Here is a 24,771-nt window from a genome sequence, read left to right as displayed (position 1 = left end):
CCCAACTTGTTTTCAGGTGGAGAAATGTTTCCAACGTCGAGATAAGCGACCAAATAAGAAACAATATTTACCAAGTGCTACGTCATTGCTGCTAGGGTTTGATAAGAGCAGTTATTAAAATTTATGATTTCGCTTCACGTTCTATGGTGCTGTGTCACGCCACGTGAGACCATGCCACGCCATCGACGCAATCGTCGATCGGGCTTGTGATAGTATCTCGTATATGGAAATTAATTACGCTACTAATAGCCCGTATTAACAATTTCCTTGCCTTTCACCACACGCAGAACCTGTTGAATCCCTGGGGCTTATTACGGCTGGTGGTGATAAGCTGCGATCTATTTATAGACATAGGTTACCAATCAACGTTCGGTTTATTTTGTGTTGCATCGCCCATAATGGGTGCACTTTTGATTGCACATCTATGGGACCGCTGATGGCTGTCTCGCTTCTCGTGACGCTGTAGTTCAGTACAATAAGTATTTTCGATGACGTATTGAGTGGGGATGGAAGGGGCAGTTTATTGAACTTTAGTTCAATACACGAGTGTATATAATTTGCTTGGCACTGCTTTAGTAACGAAGCCTTATGGAGGCTCTCTGGTTTTATTATTGTTAATGCAAGAATTAGAAGACAGTAAAAAGTACAATAAAAATCTGAGGGTGTTTGTCGAATAATTTCTAATTGTAATATCGAGGAATATCATAAAAAAATGAAATTTTACTGCTTAAACTACCTATAAAAACATGGGAAACATGGAATTATCAGAAAATTATCGGGCAGCGAGACAATACGAACAGGAGCAATCAACGAAGACCACAGCGACGAAAAGGGACTAGCAATTGGAAACTCGGTTCGTGGAACTGCAAATCTCTCAACTTCACCACACGCATACTCGCCGATGTGCTCAAGGACCGTGGATTCGGCATCGTTGCGCTACAGGAGGTTTGTTGGAAGGGTTAATGAGGTAATTAGAGGTAAGGGGTAGTACACATATTACGTAAGCACTTATGAGGGAAGTGGGGGTCTCTCGTTTTCTTACGCACCATATAAATAAAAAATCATTTGTATGAAAATAATCTTACATTGGGAGAGGGGTGGGGTATTCGAAAATCCCAAAAAAAAATGCTTACGTAATAAGTGTACGACCCCTAACCATACCATCTACCAGAGCTGCGGTAACACAGACGAGCTGGTAACAGCTTTCCTAGTGGTAGGCGATATGCAAAGATGCGTGATCGGATGGTGGTCGATCAATGAGAGAATGTGCAGGTTGAGGATCAATCTTTATTCTTTATTCTTTATTTGGAGCGGGGAAAGGCCGCTTGAGTAGAGCAAAATCCCTTCCTCAAGCGGGCGCAAAACCTCCTCTTCTTTTATATCAACAGAAATTACAATTTCCAACAGATACAAAGGCCGGTTCTTCAACTTCAGCATAATCAACGGCGAGGAATTCGTCTACCGTGGATCCTTGCTAACGGCTGTTAACAATGTTAGTCGTGAAATATGAAGACGCATCATCTCTGTGGAAGTCGGGCCTACTACGGGCTCCAGAAGAAACTGCGGTCAAAAAAGATTCACCACCGCACCAAATGTGTCATATACAAGACGCTGATAAGACCGGTAGTCCTCTACGCAGGGTTGGGAAAAATCAAATTTTCAAAAAATCGAGGATGATCAAAACTTACCCGCGATCTTACTTTTAAATTATCAAGTGATAAAAACTCGCCAGTGATTAAGAATCGTTTGATAATCATATCTTGATTTGAAGCACTTACCGTTACATTTTGAACACTTTTTCCTTACTACCATGAAACCATAACGCCAAATAGAAGATATAACGGGACTGTTGACAATTAGCTGATCATAGTAAAGATTAATGTTTGAATGAAAATTCTGTGTTTATTATCGTTTGAGTACATAATTTGAGAAGTTGTCGCCAGCGACAACTCGCCTACTGTTTTTACGTGAAACGTTTTCACATGAAGATTGCAATCATTATCGTCTGAAAATGATTCAGCACAACACTGCCTCTACGGACATGAAACATGGACAATGCTCGAGGAGGACTTGCAAGCACTCGGAGTATTCGAGAGACGGGTGAACCACGAGCTCGCCCAGCTCTACGGCGAACCCGGTATTCAGAAGGTAGCTAAAGCCGGAAGGGTACGATGTTGCAAGAATGCCGGACAGCAGCCCTACAAAGATGGTGTTCGCTTCCGATCTGGCAGGTAGGAGACGGCGTGGAGCGCAGCAAGCGAGGTGGGCATACCAGGTGCAAAACGACTTGGCGAGCGTGGGGCGCATTCTTTATCTGTTTAGATGTAAACTAAATAAATGAATGAATAATCAACGGCCATAGCCCACACTCCGGAAGCACTGAAGATTATATTGACGCATTCTACGCGCAGCTGGAACAAGAGTATGACAACTGCCCAATCCACGACGTCAAAATAATCATAGGAGATTTGAACGCTCAGGTTGGCCAAGAGAAGGAGTTTAGACCGACTATTGGAAAGTTCATCGACCGGCGAACAAAAAGGGTCTACGGCTAATTGATTACGCCGCGTCCAAGAATACGGCCATTCGCACCATCTACTTCCAACACAGCCTTCCGTATCGGTACACCTGGAGATCACCACGGCCGCCGCGGTACAACCTAGAGCGACTGAAGCAGCCTGGTGTCGCCACTGTATACGAGCAGCTTTTCGAGGCAGCGTTGCCGGAAGAGGATGAGCTCGATGGGGCCTCTCTTGACGACTGCTGGAATACAGTTAAAGCAGCCATTAACGCAGCAAGGGACCCGGCAGAACGTGGAATGGTATGGACGGAAGCGGAGACAGCAGACCCGTGTTTTTCAGGGTGTCAGGCCATAAGGCCAAAGGCCGTTAGGCCGAAGGCCATTTGGCCGAAGGTCATTAGGCCGAATTAGCAAAAAGAAGCATAAAGTGAAAAATGAGAAGTTCCACCTTATCTCTTCTTCCTTCGCCCCACTTGGATCTACCTTCTTCTTTCTTCTTTTCTTTTTCTTCATTCTTCCTTCTTCTTTCTTCCATCTTCCTTCTTCTTTCTTCCTTCTTCCTTCTTCCTTCTCCCTTATTCCTTATTCCTTCTTCCTTCTTTTTTTCTTCCTTCTTCCTTCTTTCTTCTTCCTTCTCCCTCCTTCTTTCTTCGTTCTCCCTTCTTCCTGCTTCCCTCATCCTTCTTCCTTCTTCTTTCTTCCTTCTTTCTTCTTTTCTTCTTCCTTCTTCCTTCTTCCTTCTATCTTCTTCTTTCTTCCTTCTTCCTTCTTCCTTATTTCTTCTTTCTTCTTCCTTCTTTTTTCTTCCTTCTTCCTTCTTCATTCTTCTTTTTTTCTTCTTCTTTCTTCCTTCTTCCTTCTTCCTTCTTTCTGCTTCCTTCTTCTTTCTCCCTTCTTCCTTCTTCCTTCTTTTTGCTTCCTTCTTCCTTCTTTCTTCTTCCTTCTTCCTTATTCTTTCTTCCTTCTTCCTTTTTCCTTCTTTCTTCTTCCTTCTTCCTTCGTCCTTCTTCTTTCTTCCTTCTTCCTTCTTCCTTTTTCCTTCTTCCTTCTTTCTTCTTTTCTTCTTCCTTTTTCCTTCTTCCTTCTTTCTTCCTCCTTCTTCTGTTTTCTTCGATCTTTCTCCCGTCTTTCTTCTTCCTTCTTCATTATTCCTTCTCCCTTCTTCCTTATTCCTTCCCCTTTCTTCCTTCTTCTTCCATCTTCCTTCCACCTTCTTCCTTCTTACTTCTTTCTTCTTCCTTCTTACTTCTTCCTCCTTTTTCCTTTTTTCTTCTTCCTTCTTACTTCTCCCTTCTTTTTCTTTTTTTCTTCTTCCGTTCTACTTCTTCCTCACTTCGCACTAGTCACTTCTCGCTCCCCAGTGCTCATTCGGCCTAATGGCCATTCGGCCTAATGACCGTTCGGCCTAATGACCATTCGGCCTAATGGCCTTCGGCCTAATGACCTTCGGCCTAACGGCCTTCGGCCTAATGATCCAGCATCGTTTTTCAGTGGAAAGAACGCCGCCTGGAAAAAGCGCAGTGCGAGGAGAATGGGACAGCTGTGCCAGGGGCATGCTACTGTCATCATTTCGCCTACTCAACATGGTTATGTTTTTGTTTTGGTTTCGTGTTGTTGATGCATACCGTGCATACGTGGCAAACGTAAACATAAACATTTTTTGTTGTGCGTTGAAATTTTCATGTTCGTGGAGAACATCGTGGTTTTCACCGTTTTTTATAGCCTAATTAGTGTTAATTGGAGGAAATAGCAGCAGTATGCGGTGCTTAATAGCATCATGCATAAACGATATGCATTTGCGCAAAGAAAACGGCGGTTCTTCAACACACAGGTAAGCGTAAACCGAACGTAAACATTACTTTTCTAAGGTTATTATTTCTACTCAACATTCCAATTACAGGATTCCGACGAATCCGGACAGGAACGCCCGCTGGATTCAAATTTTATCCGGAACAGATTGCTTCATGGGTGAGAACGCGAGGATATGTTCGAGACACTTCTACGAAACTGATTTCGTTTTGGTGAACGGGAAAAGGAAGCTCAAGAAGGATGCGATACCTCGTTTATTTCTAACGGAGATAGACGAACAGTATGCCGTAGCCATAGCTTTGAATGACCGCTACGCTAAAGTCAGGGTACCACTTGGCACCATAACGAATCAGCAACAAATATCGTCAAACAGTGACTCTGATGTCGGAACAATTCGAGCACGCCTACAGCTGAACCTTTTGGCTTCGGATAGCGATGATCCCGTTGGGTTCAAAGATAAACCATCACCACAGAAATCCACAGTAGGCCAGACAAATCAGCTGCCTCAATCGAAACATCTAAGCATCGGACCGACATCGACAGATCAGCCGACTCAATCGAACTACCCAAGTATCGGACCGACATCAATTACACAGTATTCACCAGTGCATCCGGTCGTTCCAGTGAACCATATGCCACCTATCAAAACCATAAACGCGACTCCTATGGTTAACTCAACAGCAGGGATCAAACGGTCAGTATTAAGTTAATTTATTTATGCTACAATCACTCACTAAATATGGTAAATTTTAGGATCAGATATGCAGGTGATGTAAAGAATATTTCATCGCTCACACCACAGCAAGCACTACAGGCGATTCCGGTGATTCAGAATCAGCTTCAACGGTCTGAAAAACGTACAAACCGTCTCAAGCAGCAAAATATACATTTGCGAAAGAAAGTTGCCAAATTTTCTAGTATTATGACTGAACTGAAGAAGCACGATTTGATCAACGGTCAAGGAGAACTGATTTTACAGGTAAATGATTTAAAACAAATCTGTTACACATAATCATTTAATATTAGTGAATGAGTCTGTAAACGTACCACGTTGAGTTTTTTAGGTGATTATCATCGGTTTTATTCACCTGAATATTCATATATTTATTCCAGGAACTGGATAGGAATACTGAACTGTATAGAGAACTTTTGTATGGACAACAAGGTGGATTTTTTAGCTCTGATATGCGAAGATTTGCGACAACACTCAATTTTTACTCTGCAAAAGCTTATCAGTTCGTCCGAGAATCATTCCAGAATACGCTTCCCCACCAACGCTCCATTGTAAGATGGTACCGTTCTATCAATGGTGAACCTGGATTGACCTTTGAATCAATAGCTGCGATTGAAGCAAAAGCGAAGGCCCTTAATGGGCGTCCGATTCTCGTTAGCCTCTGTATGGATGAAGTCGCAATCAGACAGCATACGGAATGGAATCCGTATAGGAAGAAATTTGAAGGTACTGTTGACTTTGGAAACTCTTTTAGTTTTCTCAATGCTACCACTGAAGACGGCTTACATGTAGCTAAAGAAGCATTAGTTTACATGATCTCATCTGTGGAGGAAAGCTGGAAAATTCCTGTGGCTTTCTTTTTCATTAACGGCATTGGAGCATCGGACAAGAAATCGTTAACTGAGACCATACTGACTGCACTTCACGACGTAGGAGCAACGGTAATCGGGCTTTCGACGGAACGGCCACTAATATTGCAATGGCCAATGCTTTGGGTTGCAACCTTCGTGTCAACAATAAACCGTTCAAAACAAACTTCAAGCATCCATCTACCAACGAAAATGTCTTTGTTATTCTCGATGCTTGTCACATGCTGAAGCTCGTGAGAAACATGTTTGCTCTAACAGCAAGTGGAATAGCTGATTGGAACTATGTGCAGAAACTTAATGAGAAACAAAATCTATCAGGTATAAATACCATAATATAACTATTATACAAATTAACTTTTAAATATGAATTATTTTAGGCATGAAGATAGCTCAGAACTTGTCGGATCGTCATGTGCATTTTCAGAATCAGAAAATGAAAGTTCTATTAGCTGCCCAAACGCTGAGTGAAAGTGTTGCAAATGCACTCGAATCTTTGAAATTCATAGATCCTGAATTTGCCGACGTGGATGCAACGATTGAGTTCATCAGAGTCTTCAACGATGTTTTTGATATCATGAACTCGAAAAATTTCGCTGCGAATGGCTTCAAAAAACCAATGTGTGAGGCAAATTTTGACAACTTGAATGCAGTTATGACATCCGCCGAGCTCTTCATCCGGGGTATTATGTTACCGTCCCATGAAAGTATCCTCAATAGTCCCTGTAAAACTGGGTTTCTAGGATTTTTAGTGAATATCCAAAGTTTTCGGGATATGTACATTGAGTATGTACGGGAGAAAAAACTGTTGTCTCATATTGCCACCTACCGCTTTAGTCAAGACCACGTTGAAACGTGGTTTGCTGCAATTCGTGCTAAGGGGGGATGTAATAATAATCCGACCGTGTCTCAATTTAAGGCTGCGTATAAAAGATTGATTACGCACAATAGTATTAAGAGTACGTCAAAAGCTAATTGCGTGGATTTTAATGAATCGGTGATGTTGGTAGCTGAAGAGAAAACGAAGCAATGTTTGAGCAGAATGAATGACCGCCGCTTTGAAAATTCAGAAGACGTTGAGGGTTTTGAAACTGTGAAGGCTAGACTGTTGAATGAAATTCCTTGTGTAGATACGTTCACGGACGATTCTTTCATAGGCACAGCTTTGCAACGGAACTCACATTCTGTACAAAAGAAACTTCTCCAAGCAGTTCGGTGCAAAAAATGTGTGGACGGTGAATTTACGATCCTGGTTTCAGATAAGAAAAGTTTCAATGTGGCTAAGTATTATGAAGTGCTGTTTGGTTGTACAATGCAGAGACTTCAATGTCAGTTTGAGGATGTGTTCAGTAACTTGACTTGGCATATTATTGAAGATAATGAGCCTAGTGACAACCATAGGATTTATCTGATGAAGATAATAATTGATCTCAAATTGGCATGCTACGCCAAGACAGTCATTCCATTCAAGCAATCTACTAGAAGCAAGTTCACTAAACTTATTTTGTTTGAGGGTCATTAATCATTTGTTCTAAACAAACCGAATTGAAGAATATACAGTATGTAAACCATTGAACTTATTTGGGAACAATAAAACTCAATTTCAAACATTTAAAATTAAGCTTTTTTCTAAACTTTTCAGCTCCTAATTTTACCCTGCTCAAATAAACTGTAATTAAGATTGCATAGTACGGGAAAGTTAACTAACCACGTAAAGGATTTTTATGGGTTTCTCAAACTTTCTTCCTCCGCTTTGTCATACAAATTAGCGTACGAAAAGAAAAGACCCTTTCCTTCCTGCATTACCCCTACATACGGCCGCTAATCACAACAGAAATTTTCCTGTTTTTTTTTCAATCCTCCGCTTGCCCCACATAGGGTTAATTTATTAACCATCGATAAAGTATTATGCGGTGCTTATCCATACGATAAATCTGGTTTAAGGACTAAACGAAGTTAAAAATAATCGGCCCTTGGAAATCTCATCTCAAGTAGGTAGTTATCTATAATCTGCATTGTCGAAAAATCATCACGATTTATTGCAAAGTCAGTCGACCAAGAATTACGACAAGATAAGCAAGATTCAATTTCATATAATTCGACATTAACAGATAACAGATAGTCACATCTCGATAGCCTGATGGTGTATGCAATTTCATGATAGTTTGTAACTCAATTTCAAAAGTATAGACACCCGATGACTGATTCATTTGTCATTTGGTTGAGATAATGCTAAATATATTCAATAATAAAGCTCGATGATTTATTACAATGACACCCAATTTGAAAAATAATTTGGAAATTAAAAGAATACTACATGTTTTCATCGTGAAATAATTAATTACCCTAAATACGTGAAATTGTACTATGATCCGCCTACCCTAATGAGCCTTTTCTTAGGGTAAACTCAACAAAAAGTGGGTACCAAAATCCAAAGTACCAAAACGCATGTGAGATAGATGGGTTATCTATGGATTTTGACAGCTGTGTCGCCCCTCTGAGCTGTGCCGTTCTCAAGAAACATGCAAGTCCTATCAGAAGCTCAACGCATCCCAAAAAGGCTTCGTGCCGCGAACCGAGATGTCCAGGGATAAGGATGGGAACATCTTGACGGACGAACGTGTGGTGATCGAAAGATGGAAGCAGCACTACGAGCAACAGTTAAATCGGTCTGAGAGTCACGGCAGCGGAGGAGATGACTACTAGTTCATCGGACGATGAAAGCCAACCAGTCCCCACCTTGAGGGAAGTTGAGGATGCCATCCAACAGATAAATTGGTCTTTAGCAGCAGGTAAGGATGGTATCGGAGCTGAGCTCATCAAGATGGGCCCGGAAAAGTTGGCTACTTGCCTGCACAAACTGATAGTCAGAATCTGTAGACGGAAGCGGCATAGATGCATGATGTAGTAAGTCTCGGAAAAATATCTGAAGAGATTTTCGAAGTAATTCTTGAGGGAAGTTCTGAAGGAATTTTCAAATTAATTTCTTAAGGTTAATTCGAAGGAATTTTTAAAGAAATTTCCGAAGGATTTCCTTAACCCTTTCAGGACGACTTTTTTAACATGGATTTAACGTACAGATTTGGGGTTTTCCGCTCGATCCTACCAAGACTAGTATAGAAAGAACTAAAAAGGTGTTGACATATTTTTTTCGGATGTCCAAGGCCGTCCAAACTGTTCTGGAATACATGTCCTCGAATGCATCAGAAAATATCTCTAGAAACAAAATGTCCAAAGCTGAGAATATATCCAAACATATCTGTGTAATCATAAGACATGAAATTATCGTGTGTGAATTAACGTAACCTATTTCAGGATCTCCAAAACGGCCTGGAGTTCAGAACATACGATGTACCCGATCAACCAAGCCCTGATCGATATATTCCAGCAGGTCCATTGAGCCGATAGAATTTCATTCATTATATTTACAAGCTGTCTGTAGTCTTTAGGTTCTCCAAAACGTGGATTTCGATCTACCCGATCAACCAAGCAGAGATGCATCTGAACACGAGAACGCGTGTTCGTGTTCAAAACGTTTTGAACACAGCACATTGTTCAAGAGCACTGACCTAACTATCCTAGACCTAACTTAGCAAGTTGTATCCTAGGAAAACAAAATTAAGTGACGGCATGCTACACATTTTTCGGCTGGTAATGGAACACGTGGGCATCTAACGGATAGAAATCAAGCATGCTCGTATGTGTTTGCATAGTTCCAACTCTAAGGAATCTTAGTTACCATGATCGTTTTGTTTGCGTACCAACCCAGTGCACACTGAACAGTGTTCAGAGTTCAAAACTAAGAACACATTGGCACGCTATTGACTAGTGTTCTGTTCACGATGCATCTCTGCAACCAAGTCCTGAACGATGTATTCGTTTAGCGCTAAACATTACAGCAGTTTTTTTGAGCCAATACGATTTCATTCATTATTTTCACAAGCTACGATTCAATATCAACTCGTGGAAGCAAATGATGCTATACTAAAAACATGAAGCTTCTATTCCATATCTCGATGGATGCTTGAGTCGATGGTCCTTTTATTAGCGAGTCATAGAGGATCGACTGTATAGACTCTTTTTGTAACTTGGATCATGTGATCTATCCAATGAACTAACTTATGAAAGGTGTTTGATATGATATCCCATTAAGCCCATTGAGTTGATATGACTTCAATCATTATTCATAAAAGCTACTACAGATCTTTTAGGTTCACCAAAACGTCATGGAAACCGTAAGGATTGAACTACTTGATCATCCAAGTCCCTCCTTAGCCGTGCGGTAAGATGCGCGGCTACAAAGCAAGACCATGCTGAGGGTGGCTGGGTTCGATTCCCGGTGCCGGTCTAGACAATTTTCGGATTGGAAATTGTCTCGACTTCCCTGGGCATAAAAGTATCATCGTGTTAGCCTCATGATATACGAATGCAGAAATGGTAACTTGGCTTAGAAACCTCGCAGTTAATAACTGTGGAAGTGCTGAATGAACACTAAGCTGCGAGGCGGCAATGTCCCAGTGGGGGATGTAATGCCAATGAAGAAGAAGAAGAAGAAGAAGAAGAAGAAGATCATCCAAGTCCGTGAACGCAGAACAAATCGCAAGTTAACCTTATTGCCATTGTGCATCTTGACTCAAGATCATTTTGAAGCACCTTAGACATTGGATCTCATGTTCATGGAAATTAGGATCATATGTTTATTACACCGGATTGGGTAAATACCGATGATGACGATATTGTGAAAGTCCTTATTGATGTGATAGATACTTTGAATTAAGCTCAAGAATATTTTAGAGTACCTTGAAGATCCCATATTCACGGAAATTGGGTTTGCATGATGCGTATACACCTATTGAACCGGATTGGGTGTATATCTACGATGGAAACATTGATCGGATAGATACCGTGGGCTAAACTCCACAACGTTTTGTAGTACCTTGAGCAACTCGAATTCAAGAAAATTGGATTTGCCTAATGCGTATATGCTTATTGAACCGGATTGGGTGTATACCGACGATGAGGATACCGCCAGGTTTGATTGATTCGGTAGATACCGTGGGCTGAACTCCAGAACTTTTTGGAGTACCTTGAACATCTAGTATTTAAAAAATGAGTTTGCATGATGCGTACATGTTTATTAAACCTGATTGGACGTATGCCGAAGATGAGGACATTGCAAAAGGCTTGATTGATCTGATAGATACCGTGGGCTGAACTTCAGATCGTTTTGGAGTACTTTGAGCATCCCGTATTCAAGAAAATTGGCTTTGCATGATGCGTACATGCTTATTGAACCTGATTGGGTGTATGAGACGATTAGTACATTGCCCAAGCCTGGATTGATCTGGTAGATACCGTGGGCAGAACTCCGGAACGTTTTGAAGTACATTGAGCAACTCGTATTCAAGAAAATAGGGTTTGCATGATGCGTATATGCCTATTGAACCGGATTGGGTATATGCCGGCGATGAGGAAATTGCAAAAACCTTGGTTGGTCCGGTAGATAGCGTGGGCTGAACTCCAGAACGTTTTGGAGTACCTTAAGCATCTTGTATTCCTGAAAATTAATCACAGACATAACGTTCAGGATGGCTCAATTTGTATGCGTATTCAGAACTGTCAAACAATATGATGTAGGATTCAAACATGTCAGATTCATTTGCATGCTCTCAGAAGCGCAATCTTCCCAAGGTTTCGGATGTCTGGGTCTTCAGGGTATAGGGCATATATGATCCATCTTGAAAGGGTTAACAAAGCCCACCATGCCCAGACAAGACCCACAACTCGCAGTGGTCAGTGGGTCGTCAAGCCCATGAAAATCTTCAATGAAAAAGCTTATACCAGTTTGAATCAAATTCTAAGGAACATGAATAGGATATTGCTCTACCATCATGAATGTCTAAGCTCACAAACACCAACAATACCAATGGCAGGTATCAGAAGTAAGAAAATGAATAAATCATGACTTCTCGGGTACTTATTCAAAAGGACGTATGTGATTTTGTAAACAAAGATTCAATCGTCGATTTGTCCAATCTGATGGCACTCCCATGCAAACAAACACCACCAACAGGTAGCCGTAGCCTCCCCCTTGCTGTCTATGGCGATGGTTTGCGTGGGAAGGCTATCAGATTGGATAAATCGACGTTTGAATCTTTGTTTACAAAATCACATACGTCCTTTTGAATAAGTACCCGAGACTTCTACATTTTAATTCGTACCGTCAACTGGGGGGAAGATGATCATTTTTAAGACAAAACATGCAATAACAATGTGTGTTTACAATTTAAATCGAAACAAATATTTTCAAAACATGTACTGCTATACGTTGCAATAATCAACAGCTTTAGTTTTTTGAAATGCATTCGCATTTATTAAAATAAATTAATTTATCACACATTTTTTGAGTAATCTGGTTTGGGGTGAAGTTGATCAAGACAGCTCTACTAAAACCATTATGACCTAGTAGTCAAAATACACTAGGTTATTTGTATGAATGTTGAATTTACTACGTACAGAAGTCTACGAATTTAATATTTGAAACGAAAATAGCGTCATTTATGACTATCTCTCTCTTTCTTCCACAAAATACATTTTCATGATTATAATCGAAAAACTCTGATTTCTACCTAGCGGTAACATTACTTGAACGGAGAATATTGTTGACTACCGTTTCATAAAAAAATTTGGCACTTTTGACTGACACATCAAATGATCACCTTCACCTCAATGATCATCTTCCCCCCAGTTGACGGTACTTAGATGTGTACTTGCTTTTGCTAAAAGGACTAATATATGCTTTATTATTAGCAATTTCAACAGAGAACAGATAGACAGATAATGAGATATACAGTTAACACATACATGGATTAGATACTAAACAGAAAAGCAACAGATCTGGGATTGATCCCACGGTCTCCTGCATACGAAGTACAAGAAGCCCTAGGAAAACCATCAAGTCCATGAAATACTCCACAAGCTAGAAGCTTGTGTTATATTAGTTATTGTAGCCTACTTGCTGCCTTAAGGGACACCAGTTTCATAAAAGCTGTTACAAATAATGAGCAAAACGGCAGCTGAATTTGTCTTTTCTAGCGTAACCCCTTATTTATAAAATACCTGGACACATTAGTGCTGCTAGCATGCAGCAGACGGAAAAAGTTGCACTTGAACCGGTTTAATTCATATTTTAGCCGAATTCTAGGTCACTAGCCTTGACTACAACGACGCATTCAAGTAGTGAATCGTGCATTGCCAATACAATTTTCCAGCAATCTCCCCCAGAGCTTGTTATCTCAAAGCTTTATCAATGTACATATCAAGATCGACATTTGAAAAAGGCCTCAAATATTAGTTATACTAACATATTTTAGTAGAATTTTGACTTACCTGCGAATGTCCGCCCAAAGTGAGTTGCCTTATACATCGGGAACTTGTAAGCATGCAGTTGAAGTATATCCGTCACTCCTCAAGCTTCACTCTTTTGAAGATTTGATCCTCTTCAAGATGCGTCAGAATGAAATATCCCAAAACGAAATTAAAATATCAGCTGCCACTGCACGGTATCGCTCAGATTGGAAGCGCACAAGACACGATGTTGGCACCGATAAGATTCAGGCTCACTCACAAACGAACAGTTCTGCTCTGCCTGCCTACCTCTACCGGGGAAGATTAGATTACATTCTCCGCCGTGGAATAACGATGGTGCCAGGAAAGAGATGCGGTTCAAAAACGAAGGCACACAGTAAACGACACACCGAACCGATTATTTGTTGTTAACTCTGTAACTGATAAGAATGGGCTTTTACCACTCTCGATTCCTCAATCACACATGAAAAAAAAAATCCGACCACGACCGAAACAACGATCCAAACGAGATGAACAACTTGCACAGACTGACTGACCGACCGCACTCGGATCGCACTTGGATGGATGGTGTTCTTGCTGCTGCCAGGCTGATTGCCCCGCGGCTTCGTCCGTTTCCTTATCACCGCTTGTGTACGTCCGTGCGTGCACTTCCCTCCTCCGTATGGTGGACCGATGCACAGTGGCTACCAAGGCACAAATTTGCAATCGCATAATTTTTGTACACAGTTCATTTCATTTTCTTTCTTCACGCTGTATAAGGTATGCATATATATATACAAACTGGTTATCGTTGAAAATAAACAATTACAATTTCTTCAGATTAACTTTTTTTAATTTTAACATAATAATTATGTTCTGATAAAGACTTTCACCTATATAACTAATAAAGTTATAAAAACTCATATGTGAATACATATGTACATTATGTGGAAGATAATGATTTGAAAAATGTATTGGAGGTAACCACTTTCCCTTCGATGGGGCTCGAACCCACGACCCTACAGTACGCTAGACTGGTGCTTTAACCAACTAAGCTACGAAGGACCTCCGTCGGCCTTCGCAACCTAGCGGCTACTGAATGAGCTCGGGATTCCCAAATTGGACGCATCAGTCTAGCATACTGTATGGTCGTGAGTTCGAGTCTAATCGAAGGGAAAGTGGCTCCAATACATTTTTCAAATCATTATCTTCCACATAATGTACATATTCACATATGAGTTTTCATAACATTGTAAGTTAATGTCCAAGGCGGGTGGTTTAATCCCCGGAATATAGGCAATTACCTTTGATTGAACTTAACATATTTTATTTAGAAACTAATGGTTTATTTCACTCAGTTGTATAGATTTGATAAACAATATTGAAAGAAAATCATCTACATCTCATACAGCATATGTATATACCATTACTAAAGTAATGTCGCTGTTTGCAGTAAAGTCAAGATTAGCAGGTAGTTTGGTGTAAGCATCGGGGCTCAAAATAAATGATTGAAACGATAAACTATTAATAACAACCTAATTGATGTCATAACGACAACGTACATGACGCTCAAAGATGAAGATTTGGAACTATGAAAATTGGTAGGTAGTTAAATATCGACAAAAAGCTTGGGAAAACCAGGAATTACGCAATGTTATGTGCGAGATGAACCGGCCTAGCGTCGAAAATCTTGTAGATAAAGATAATTCAATTCAATTCAATTCAATGTTATGTAAAATTGAGTTTTTAAACGGAAAACAGTGAAAAAAGTACTCAAGTTATGAATATGTTATGATTTCAAAAGTAACTCTCCTCTCGTACTTGGAGTATAGAATTAAACATAGAAATATTTTTTCCAATTCCTGATCATACCTAATCATATTCCTGATCAATACCTGGTTTACAGTTCGTGTTTGAGTGATGAAACGGCCTACTTTTCCATACTAATGAAATAGGTGCTTTAATGAGCATTATGCAACTCAAACGAGTTTGGGTGCTATAATGAAAAACCAACATCAGAACAGTAGTCAGATGACTACATTTTGCTGAATAAGCTTGGGAAAGTGTTCAAAATAATAGTGTATTCTATCCGTCGCGTTATGAATGAAAATAGTTTAACGGGCATGACGTCAAAATTTTGCTAGGCCAAGCTCATCTATCGCTTCATGGTTTGTCGAGTTATGCAATGTGGGACGATGACATAGAATCTGATCGTTCTCTATCGCAAGAATAATCATTTTTTGGCAAGAATAATCATGTGAAATAAATTAGACACAATTTTGTTACAAATTTATCACATCAGAGCTCATTTTTCGTCTTTGCAAAAATAGCGTGTGCAACTCGTTGCAAAACTCGATTTTTTCCGCACACGCATACGCAGTTATATAGGGGTCGTACACTTATTACGTAAGCACTTTTTCTGTGTTTTTCGACCCCCCTCCCCCCATGTAAGATTTTTTTCATACAAAAGAATTTTTATTTATATGGAGCGTAAGATATTGACCGACCCCCCTCTACCCATAAGTGCTTACGTAATATGTGTACGGCCCCATAGCACCCACGTTGCACATGCAACTCGTGCAGAAAAACAATCTTTTTGCAACTAGTTGCACAAACTGCCTACTATTTTCCTTTTTTCTAACGGTGTGCTAAGATTCGAAAGCATATTCATCATGACATTCAGTTTTTGTTCAGACACACATTTTGATCACGTATTATGCACAATGAAGCACTGTGCCGTGCAGCGGTACTGGTGTCGGTGTTTGTTTATCATTCGTTTCAGGATGTTGAAAACCGGTAGAGGTCAAAAGGATGTTATTCACCGCCACCAAAACTTGTACGTATGCATCCAACTCAATATAATGGTGCTGCGGTGTTCAATTTACACAAAATAATATCACATTTTATTCACAAAATATCACTTGCACAGCACTTGACTGCCTTTCTTGTTGAAAGAAACTGCGAATATGACTTTTTTGTTTACTATTTCTATTTATTTCGATGTTTTTAGCTGTCAAAGCTCGATTAACATGTGAAAAGGGCCTACATCCATAATGTAAAGATTATTGATAAAGAGCCTCACACCTCGGGAATTTGGACCGCGGAATTTTTCCCCATGCATTTTTGCATATGCGATGTTTTCGGGATTTGGGCACGGAAAATCAAAATCCCGGCCCTATTTAAAATACACGGAGGCAAAAATCCGGCGGAAAATTTTCCCGAGGTGTAAAGGCTACTTTATATGGGGCACACACTTGTGGTATTCGTACCATGGTACAAGGCGACAAGAAAATAATTTCAAGGCTATCTTTAATGAAGACAATAATTGGTATGGCACTCATTTCAAGATTTTTGAACCATGGTATGAATACCACAAGTGTGTCCCCCATATTACACCTCGGGAAAATTTACCGCCGGAATTTTGTACCCGTGTATTTTAAAAGGGGCCGGGATTTTGGTTTTCCGTGTCCAAATCCCGAAAACATCGCATATGCAAAAATGCATGGGGAAAAAATCCGCGAACCAAATTCCCGAGGTGTGAGGCTACCTTAAGGTAGCCTTAAAATGCTGTTCGAAAAAAGCAATGTTACCCGCCATGTTTTCAACATAACCGCGAGTAGACGTAGGACTTGTATAAACGTAACGTATTTACATTTAACTTTTGGATCTATGGAGTTTGATTATAGGTATTGATATTGGAAACGACAACTTCCATGCTAAAGGCTGGTATCGTGTTCAAAAGAAATTTCTTTTTCTATCTCAATCACATGTTAAATTCCGTTTACTGAATCGGAAAAGTAAAGAATCGAAACAAAATTCTTTCAACAATATCCACCTGACAAGAACAAAAATCAAAATTGGAATTTGTAAGGTTCCAACGCAAAGTAATGGAAGCTGTCACTTTACTTTCGGAAAAATATTCTGCTCGATTATTCCGTAAGTACAAGTGACATTTTGCTCCATGCAGATCAGTTGTCAAAATTCCGCTTGATAATATTGAACAAAATTCCGTAACCTCTCTACTTTTTAAGTCGATACTGGCCTTAAGTAGAATTAGGTATTGTCAGATTTTCTGGATGTGATACACTGCGCGGAAGTTGTAATGTTCCCAAATGGGTACTTGTAAAGACACTATATACAAAGACGCGAAATCTGATCCCTGAGCAAATAATTCGACAGGCAACCCTGAATGCGCAACACTGCTCATATTGCATAAAGTTTTCAAATTGGTGTAAGCACAGATAACAGATATTGAGGCTGGCATCCGATACGTGTGTAAACATCCGCAACCGTTTATTCAAATGTATTTTAAATTGAGACCGCGTTTGGCAATCGATTGGAGATGGCGCAAGGATCATTGTTATTGAAAACGCATCCCAAATGCGGCTGTCAAACGTATTGGCTGCGTTCGACGGTTGTTAATCAGCTGCATCCTTATGTACTGCCGCAATCAGTTGAGTAGATGGCAGTAGTGGGCCAACGTATATCAATTCAAAAGTTTACACAGGATTTTCAATAAAATTTGTTCTAGCTTCAATATCTGTTATCTGTGGTGTAAGTGATTTTCCTAATTTCAAAACAAAAAGATTAGTAACGCTTAAGGTCACCTTACACCTCGGGAATTTGGTCCGCGGATTTTTTCCCCATGCATTTTTGCATATGCGATGTTTTCGGGATTTGGGCACGGAAAATCAAAATCCCGGCCCCATTTAAAATGCACGGGGTTCAAAATCCGGCGGAAAATTTTCCCGAGGTGTAAGGTAGCCTTTATACCTCGCAAATCAGATAGCAAATACAATATAAACAAGTTGAGAGTCATTTTCTACCATTTGTAGGGGTTTATTAGGCTCTGTCTCATTTGGAGAATTAAACTGAAATTAAACTTAAAAGTGACATTTCAATAATTATCAAATAACCCTGCTCGCAGAGCAAGATTACTTTTGACAGATATCGAATCATTTTGCATCGATGTCTTATTGGAATTGCTAGATAGCACCAGCCATTCTTATGACTGGGTTATGTGCTAATTTTCGAACTGTCACTTTTAAGTTTAATTCTCCAAATGAGACAGAGCCTTAAGGCTCCGTCAGACGTTGCAAGCAAATCACTCGTGCGAGCGAATGATTTCTGAGAGCACTCGCAATTGCAGTCACACGTAGCAATTTTTTACTTTAAGCAAATGACAGATTTACTCTCATGCAAATATAAACAAAAACGAAAAACTTGTTTTTCGGCCACAAAATCTAATTTCATCCCTATTTTTGCAGTGCAACACTGCCACCTGAAAACGTTTTCACTTTTGCAAGCGAAAAATTTGCTAGTGCTGCACTAGCAAGCGCAATTTCGTTTCTGCGAGTTGAAATTTTTTAACGCTGAGCAGTCACACATTGCAAGCGAGCGTTTGCTTACGAGTTGTCATTTGTTTGCATGCAATCACTTTCAGTGTAGTCAGACAGGAAAATTTTTGACAGTTGTCACTTTCTGCGAGCAAAATGCTCGTTGCGAGTGATTTGCTTGCAACGTCTGACGGCACCTTAGGCTACATTGATCTAAAAATATTACAACAATAATTTAAACATGTTTATTTGCGGAAGTTAAATTAGCCCTTACCAAATGTTCTGCGTGATTTTTTGGAATGACAGGTCTTCTGCTCGATTGGAATAGCACTGACAGTAAATTTGGAATTTCAATTTCTGCATCCCGTTTACTTGATTCTTATGGGTGAATAGCATTGCGGCACAAAACAGATAGACATCATAGAACAATCAGCAAAATTCAAAGTACTCTTTGTTTATCTACAATCGACGAACGGCCCTCCCGTGTATCCAAGACGATAGTAAGAAACAGAAAAGCATGCGCTGCTGCTCTGCCTTATGCTCGTTCTTGAGTGAAGCTTGACTTCCACCGCTAGGTTCGCTAGCGTTTCAAAATCAGGGAAGGACCACATTTCACGGCAAAGATGCCTATATGTTATGTGATTGCGGTGTATCGTTTGGCGCGGCCGTAAACAAACGTCAAATCACTTGTTGCACGGTAAAAATTTTTGGTTTATTTTTTCGGTGTGAATGTTGATTATTAAAATCAACGGGAATATGCAACTTCAAACGAGTGTTACATGCCGCTATATTTTTTAAACAAGTTTTATGATACTTTGAAGGCATTTTGTCATATATTTATGTGATTTAGAAACATTTTAGATTTCTCGAATATTCTTGATATCAAGAAATATCAAAACTTTCCGTACAGTGCACGAGACAGTGCATGCCATTTTGAAGTTTCCGACACTCAGTCTGCTTCTTCTTCTTTGCTCTGCAAAATTAGAATTTTTCTCTTTTCTCGCAATACCTTTCGACAGTCATTCGCCGCGTGAAGTTTTGTGCAAGTATCCATTTGGGAACATTACAAACGCCGCGCAGTGTATCATATCCAGAAAATCCGACAATACGGCCGCGCCAAACGATATTTATTAAGGCTGTGAACCATTCCACAGATTCGTTTAACTTTTAGTTAAAATTTGACAGTTCCGCATGGTTATTTCTCCGTCGTTAAAAATAACCCTGCTATGGAGCATGCGGTTAGACTTGAGAGTTCGATAGTTAAACTTTGCTTGTTAGAAAATTGGCGCCAAATAACAATCAATCTGTCAAAACTCAAATGGGTCGGCTTCGGGGTAAAATTTTACCCACGATGGGAAAATAACCATCAAACTGTCAAATTTTAACGGCGTCTTCCTCGTAAAAACCCAGTTATTTACTGATTTTAATTCAGATGAGATACCGATATTTTTAAAAAAGATCTGGTCACCCTAGCTGGTGTGACCCGCCCGTTAAAAAAACTTAACGAACGAAGGTTTTTTTTTCTTTTGATTTTCGCTGCTGATTTTCGCAAGCAGAATCACAAACGTGATGTGACCATTTTGTGTTGGGCGAGCGCAGAGACGTTGTTTATAGATAGAGACCCGCGCAGAGTGAAGCCGAAAGTACCAAACGAACCGTCAAACGCGGTTCCAAACGAGCAAAGTAAACAAACATTACCAATCGGTGCTAAATGCAAGATAAGTATTGTAATCAACAATATAGAAAATATGAAAAAGTTGTAAGAGTTAAGTAAATTAAGCTGTTTTTGGAGTTCTTCTACAAAGTTTATTATTGCATTTCATCATATTTGTCGTTGCATTATATGGCAATGGTGCTGAACGGTGATTGGAGCAAACGAAATGACTGCTCATACTGAGAGTCACTTCAAGTTCTCACAAATTTTTATGTTGCCAATCACACAGGATATTTTTGTCTGCTGGCCGTGAAGCCAGAATTGCTTTTATTCCCTTTGCGTGTCTCTATATAATAACATCGTCTCTGGGCGAGCGCACGTTTTCGTATAGATATTTTTCGTTATAATTTTCCTGTTGTAAAAAGTGATAATATTGTTTCAAAACGCTCAAACAATAAAATATTAAACAATGGCTTCAAAATTAACACAAGCGCTGAACATTTCATTGGGTAAGTAAAATTTTTCGCAGTAAAGGTCTAGAAAACGGATACCCTGCATGTTATTATGAAATCAAAATAAGCTTCCGCCGAGGCTCTAGCATCCTGTTGGAAGCACAATTACCTAAGAGTTTGTTTTTTTTTCAACTTTTAAGATGATTACATCGCTAAAAAAGAAATCGTCTCTAGTTTGCGGACGAAATCCGTCGCGGCACCCGAGGCGAATTACTTTAAGCGGCCAATGCGGTCGGACGTAGATGATGATGACAACGACGATTTGATCTATGAGGATCGCAATGGAATGGACATAGAGCAGTTGGAAACCGTGGAAGATGATATGCCGCCGTTGGTTCGTGTTACGGATTCTAAAGAAAAGATTATGGAAAAGACCGATGAGCTTGGTGAGAAGCGTCCGACCAACGTATCCATCCAGGTGGACAACGATCACAGGTGTCGAAAATTCGTTACAGAGGAAATGAAACGTGGTATCAGGCACATGCCGTCACAGCAGTGGCGCCTGCGGCGGGAGAATCAGGTTTCGAAGAAGCCGACAGGAGTACCGCCGCTGGTGTCGGTAAAGGCCATTTTCGATCGAAACACAGATAGGCTGATTGCCTCGCTGGGCGAGAATGCAAAATTTCAGAATGACGATGCCAGAAATCGTATGAATCATCGGCTTCAGAATAACAACGGTGGCCGCCAATGGAATAACAATCGCAATCGGAATAAGAACTATTACAACCGGAACCAAGGTCATCAGAACAGGAATCAATGGAACAAGTGAGTAGACTAAATGTGCGGTGGTAATTAACAATGCGGGCGTTTTTTAAGAATTCAAACAGGAAAATATTTAGAAGCGAGTGCTTTTTCAAAAATGTATTTTCGACTTTTGATAACCTACGTTTCTCTATTTTATTCTACTTAGTTTATAACAATGATTACTTTTTTTTAGCAACCGTAATCAATATGGAAAGAATCCTAATATGGCACCGAGCTTCAACCCGAACGTGGATCGCTTCGAAGTGCGCAATGGCACACAAATGGATAAGAACCAGATCACAGATCTGCGCTCATTTATCACACCGCCATCAACCATGCAATCACAAGCGGCTGCCGGATCCTTGATGCCGGGCGGTTTCTACAATACGCCGAATCAAATGAGTCAGCCGCAGCTGGTCACTTTCGCAGATATGTTGAACCAGATCGGTCGGGTTGCGGACAATCAGAACCGGGAGATGTTTGCAAGTGCGATCCGCAATGCGATGTGCAACCAGCAGCCATCTTCGGCGTCGATGGTCCCAATGATGACACCGGAAAGCGTCTCTCGGATGAATCCCGTAGAATTGATGCCGTTTGCTGCCCAGACCCTGCTCAATCACATCTCCACTGTTCAGCAAAACTTCGGTCCGAAGTATGATATGAAGGTGCAGAAGGAGATTCATGCCTTGCAGGGCAAGTCTTTGCTCTATCGAGCGAACGGAGTGGTCAGTATGGATGGCTCAGGTATAGAGGACGATAAGGTGAAGCCGGTCACCACGGATCTGAGCATGAACATGCGCTTTAGTTAAGATGGATGATACACACGTAGTTGTAGATCAGCATTCTGACCAGTTGATAATTTCACGTTTCAATCGTTTTCATTTTCATAACCTCAACAAATATTGATTCAGTTCAATAGTTCTAATTCAACGTTCATATTCATGCGTATTTCTTAGTTTGAAATATTTAAGTGGATTATTTTTTTAAATTTAGTGTCGAAATGTCGCTAATACAACTTGTGTAGGTTGAACCGACAACCACCATTGATGAGTAAATAAAAAATTACATATTAGATTTTGCATTGTTGTGCTAATTGTTATTGGTTATTGCTTGTTATCCACACAAGTTTATTGATAGCCATATGGAGCATACATCAAAATATCAGTGGTAATGTCTTCTACCAGAAGTCGAACTTAAATGCCGAATAATACAGGTTTCATGTAGAGGTGGGTAAAACAGCTCATTGCAGTGAGCGGATCAAATCCGTTCAGCTCATTTAAAAGAGTCAGATCCTTAGATCAGCTTCATCATATTAAAAAATTGTTTAAAAATTCGAAACATTCATTGTCATAATCATTCATTAGAGTCTATCTATTTTAAAATTTTTAAAATGTTAAGTTATTGACAGGTAATTATTTTCTTTTGGGAAACTGACAATTTTAAACTAATAACATTCATTACACTTTTTTTCTGTGCGAGATTAAATTAATCAAGTCTAGGAGTTCATTTAGAACCATCAGATTTATTTCTATACAGAAACTAACTCAACATTGTTGGGGAGAAATGCTTATCTAATCTTCCGGTCAATTGCATCTTATACATAGTGCATATACTCCAGTATATACACGATTGTGATGCAACACCTGTGCTAAATGTGCACATATTACCTGGCAATCTAACTGCATTGATTGTCTACCTTTTCAGAATCTTCCGTTGAAATATCACAAATGATGGTAATTGTTTGTGGGAAGGGAAAACAAGTGCAGTGGGTACCGGCCAAGTTCCCCCTGGCGGCTAAAATGATAAGCGGTACAATACCTGATTCCTAATACATACCTAATCCGCTCAAGTATATTTAATAAAGCGAAATATAATTAGGGAAAAGATTTTCGTGTCCACAACAGGGAAGGCCATCATTGTATGCATCTACATTAGAGTGTGATTGTGCCTTTGGATAAGAAAATCAATCTCTGAAAATTTCAGCTCAATCGCTTGTTGTATAAGCTGGCGCATTTGATTTGAAGTTTGTATAGTGGTTTTAGCCAAAATGCATAGGAAAATACACCTCCGTCACTCTTATGTTCAGGAAATTGGTTCGGTATGCCCGATTGAGCTCAGAATTGCAACAAAGGCAGTTGATATGTTGAAGATCAATTCCACAGAACATTATACGATGATTAAATGACTTTTTATGAAGTTTCGGATGATTTATTAGGAATTGGGCTGTGCACTCAATGATTGTCATGAAAAACGTGCACATGTTATCAAAGGTGGCTTAGATATCTCGCTTAACTTTTCAAAAGGACCTAAGTAACATTTTTTTCATGAATTAGTTTGAATACTGCAATCAATAGCTTTCATGTTGTTCTGTTGATTGCGCTATTCAAATTAATCCATGAAAAAAATGTTACTTAGGACCTTTTGAAAAGTTAAGCGAGATATGTGGTGTGACGCGTGTTCCTCTGCATATGTTTGAGCGCGCGCGAAACCATGCATCACAGGCATCTTTGATGGCATGCGTATGTTTTTCATGACAATCGATGAATTCCAAAGTGCACAGCCCAACTCCTAATAAATCATCCGAAACTTTATAAAAAGTCATTTAATCATCGTATAATGTTCTGTGGAATTGATCTTCAACATATCAACTGCCTTTGTTGCAATTCTGAGCTCAATCGGGCATACCCAACCCAATTTCCTGAACATAAGTGACGGAGGTGTATGTTCCTATGCATTTTGGCTGAAACCGCCATACAAACTTCAAATCAAATGCTCCAGCTTATGCAACAAGAGATTGAGCTGAAATTTTCAGAGATTGATTTTCTTACCCTGGGGGGTGCCCCGTAGAATTCGACAACCGTTTGTTTACTGGGCCAGTCTAATCTGCATCCATCGTCACCAACCAAAAAAAATGGCACTTCTGATAAAACTCCCCAAACTTGACAGCAAATTCTATCGGAAGGTCCACGTCCATCCTATCACTCACAACAATTAACAAATCCATTTATTAAACAGAAATTTCATCATATATGATAACGAGACGTTCACCGTAAGTTCCCTAGGCGGTACCCCGTTTGGCATAACGCCGTTTGGCATAATGGTCATTTGGCATAATGGCCGTTTGGCATAATTTGTATGCGGTGTCAAATTGAAGGCCGTTTGGCATAATGGTCATTTGGCATAAGGGCCGTTTGGCATAATTTGTATGCGGTGTCAAATTGAGGGCCGTTTGGCATAATAGCCATTTGG

The 24,771-nt window shown here is 40.0% G+C and overlaps 2 protein-coding genes across 5 annotated transcripts in view; one reads left to right on the top strand and one right to left on the bottom strand.

The window, feature by feature from the left end:
* Nucleotides 1-16,258, bottom strand: part of LOC134210556 (NAD kinase 2, mitochondrial) — a 29,091-nt gene extending 12,833 nt beyond the window's left edge. The window contains exons 1-2 of one of the 3 annotated variants that reach the window (XM_062686609.1): nucleotides 16,099-16,258; nucleotides 13,319-13,716 (exon numbers count right to left, since the gene is read on the bottom strand). In XM_062686609.1, the coding sequence (XP_062542593.1) occupies nucleotides 13,319-13,355 (37 nt within the window). In that variant the 5' untranslated portion in view covers nucleotides 13,356-13,716; nucleotides 16,099-16,258. The remainder of the gene's footprint in view (nucleotides 1-13,318; nucleotides 13,717-16,098) is intronic. The other 2 variants (XM_062686610.1, XM_062686611.1) reach the window with 2 other exon arrangements.
* Nucleotides 16,259-20,128: 3,870 nt separating this feature from the next.
* LOC134210554 (myosin-G heavy chain-like) lies at nucleotides 20,129-22,594 on the top strand. 2 transcript variants are annotated; one of them, XM_062686608.1, is made up of 4 exons: nucleotides 20,129-20,210; nucleotides 20,645-20,775; nucleotides 20,919-21,543; nucleotides 21,716-22,594. In XM_062686608.1, the coding sequence occupies exons 2-4, from the start codon at nucleotides 20,736-20,738 to the stop codon at nucleotides 22,329-22,331; spliced, it is 1,281 nt and encodes a 426-aa protein (XP_062542592.1). In that variant the 5' UTR covers nucleotides 20,129-20,210; nucleotides 20,645-20,735; the 3' UTR covers nucleotides 22,332-22,594. The 2 variants fall into 2 exon arrangements, with proteins under 2 accessions (XP_062542592.1, XP_062542591.1); XM_062686607.1 differs by lacking the exon at nucleotides 20,129-20,210 and having other exon boundaries at nucleotides 20,615-20,775.
* The last annotated feature ends 2,177 nt before the right edge of the window (nucleotides 22,595-24,771 follow it).

The sequence above is a fragment of the Armigeres subalbatus genome, chromosome 2, assembly GCF_024139115.2.
Source record: "Armigeres subalbatus isolate Guangzhou_Male chromosome 2, GZ_Asu_2, whole genome shotgun sequence".
In the NCBI taxonomy this organism is placed as follows: domain Eukaryota; kingdom Metazoa; phylum Arthropoda; class Insecta; order Diptera; family Culicidae; genus Armigeres; species Armigeres subalbatus.
Note: the sequence above shows the minus strand (reverse complement) of the source record. Positions and strands in the feature narration are given on the sequence as shown.

Coding starts and splice junctions, on each gene's coding strand:
- LOC134210554 (XM_062686608.1), top strand. CDS start 20,736: ATGGCTTCAAAATTAACACAAGCGCTGAACATTTCATTGG. Junction 20,776..20,918: donor AGCGCTGAACATTTCATTGG/GTAAGTAAAATT, acceptor TCAACTTTTAAG/ATGATTACATCGCTAAAAAA. Junction 21,544..21,715: donor AACAGGAATCAATGGAACAA/GTGAGTAGACTA, acceptor ACTTTTTTTTAG/CAACCGTAATCAATATGGAA.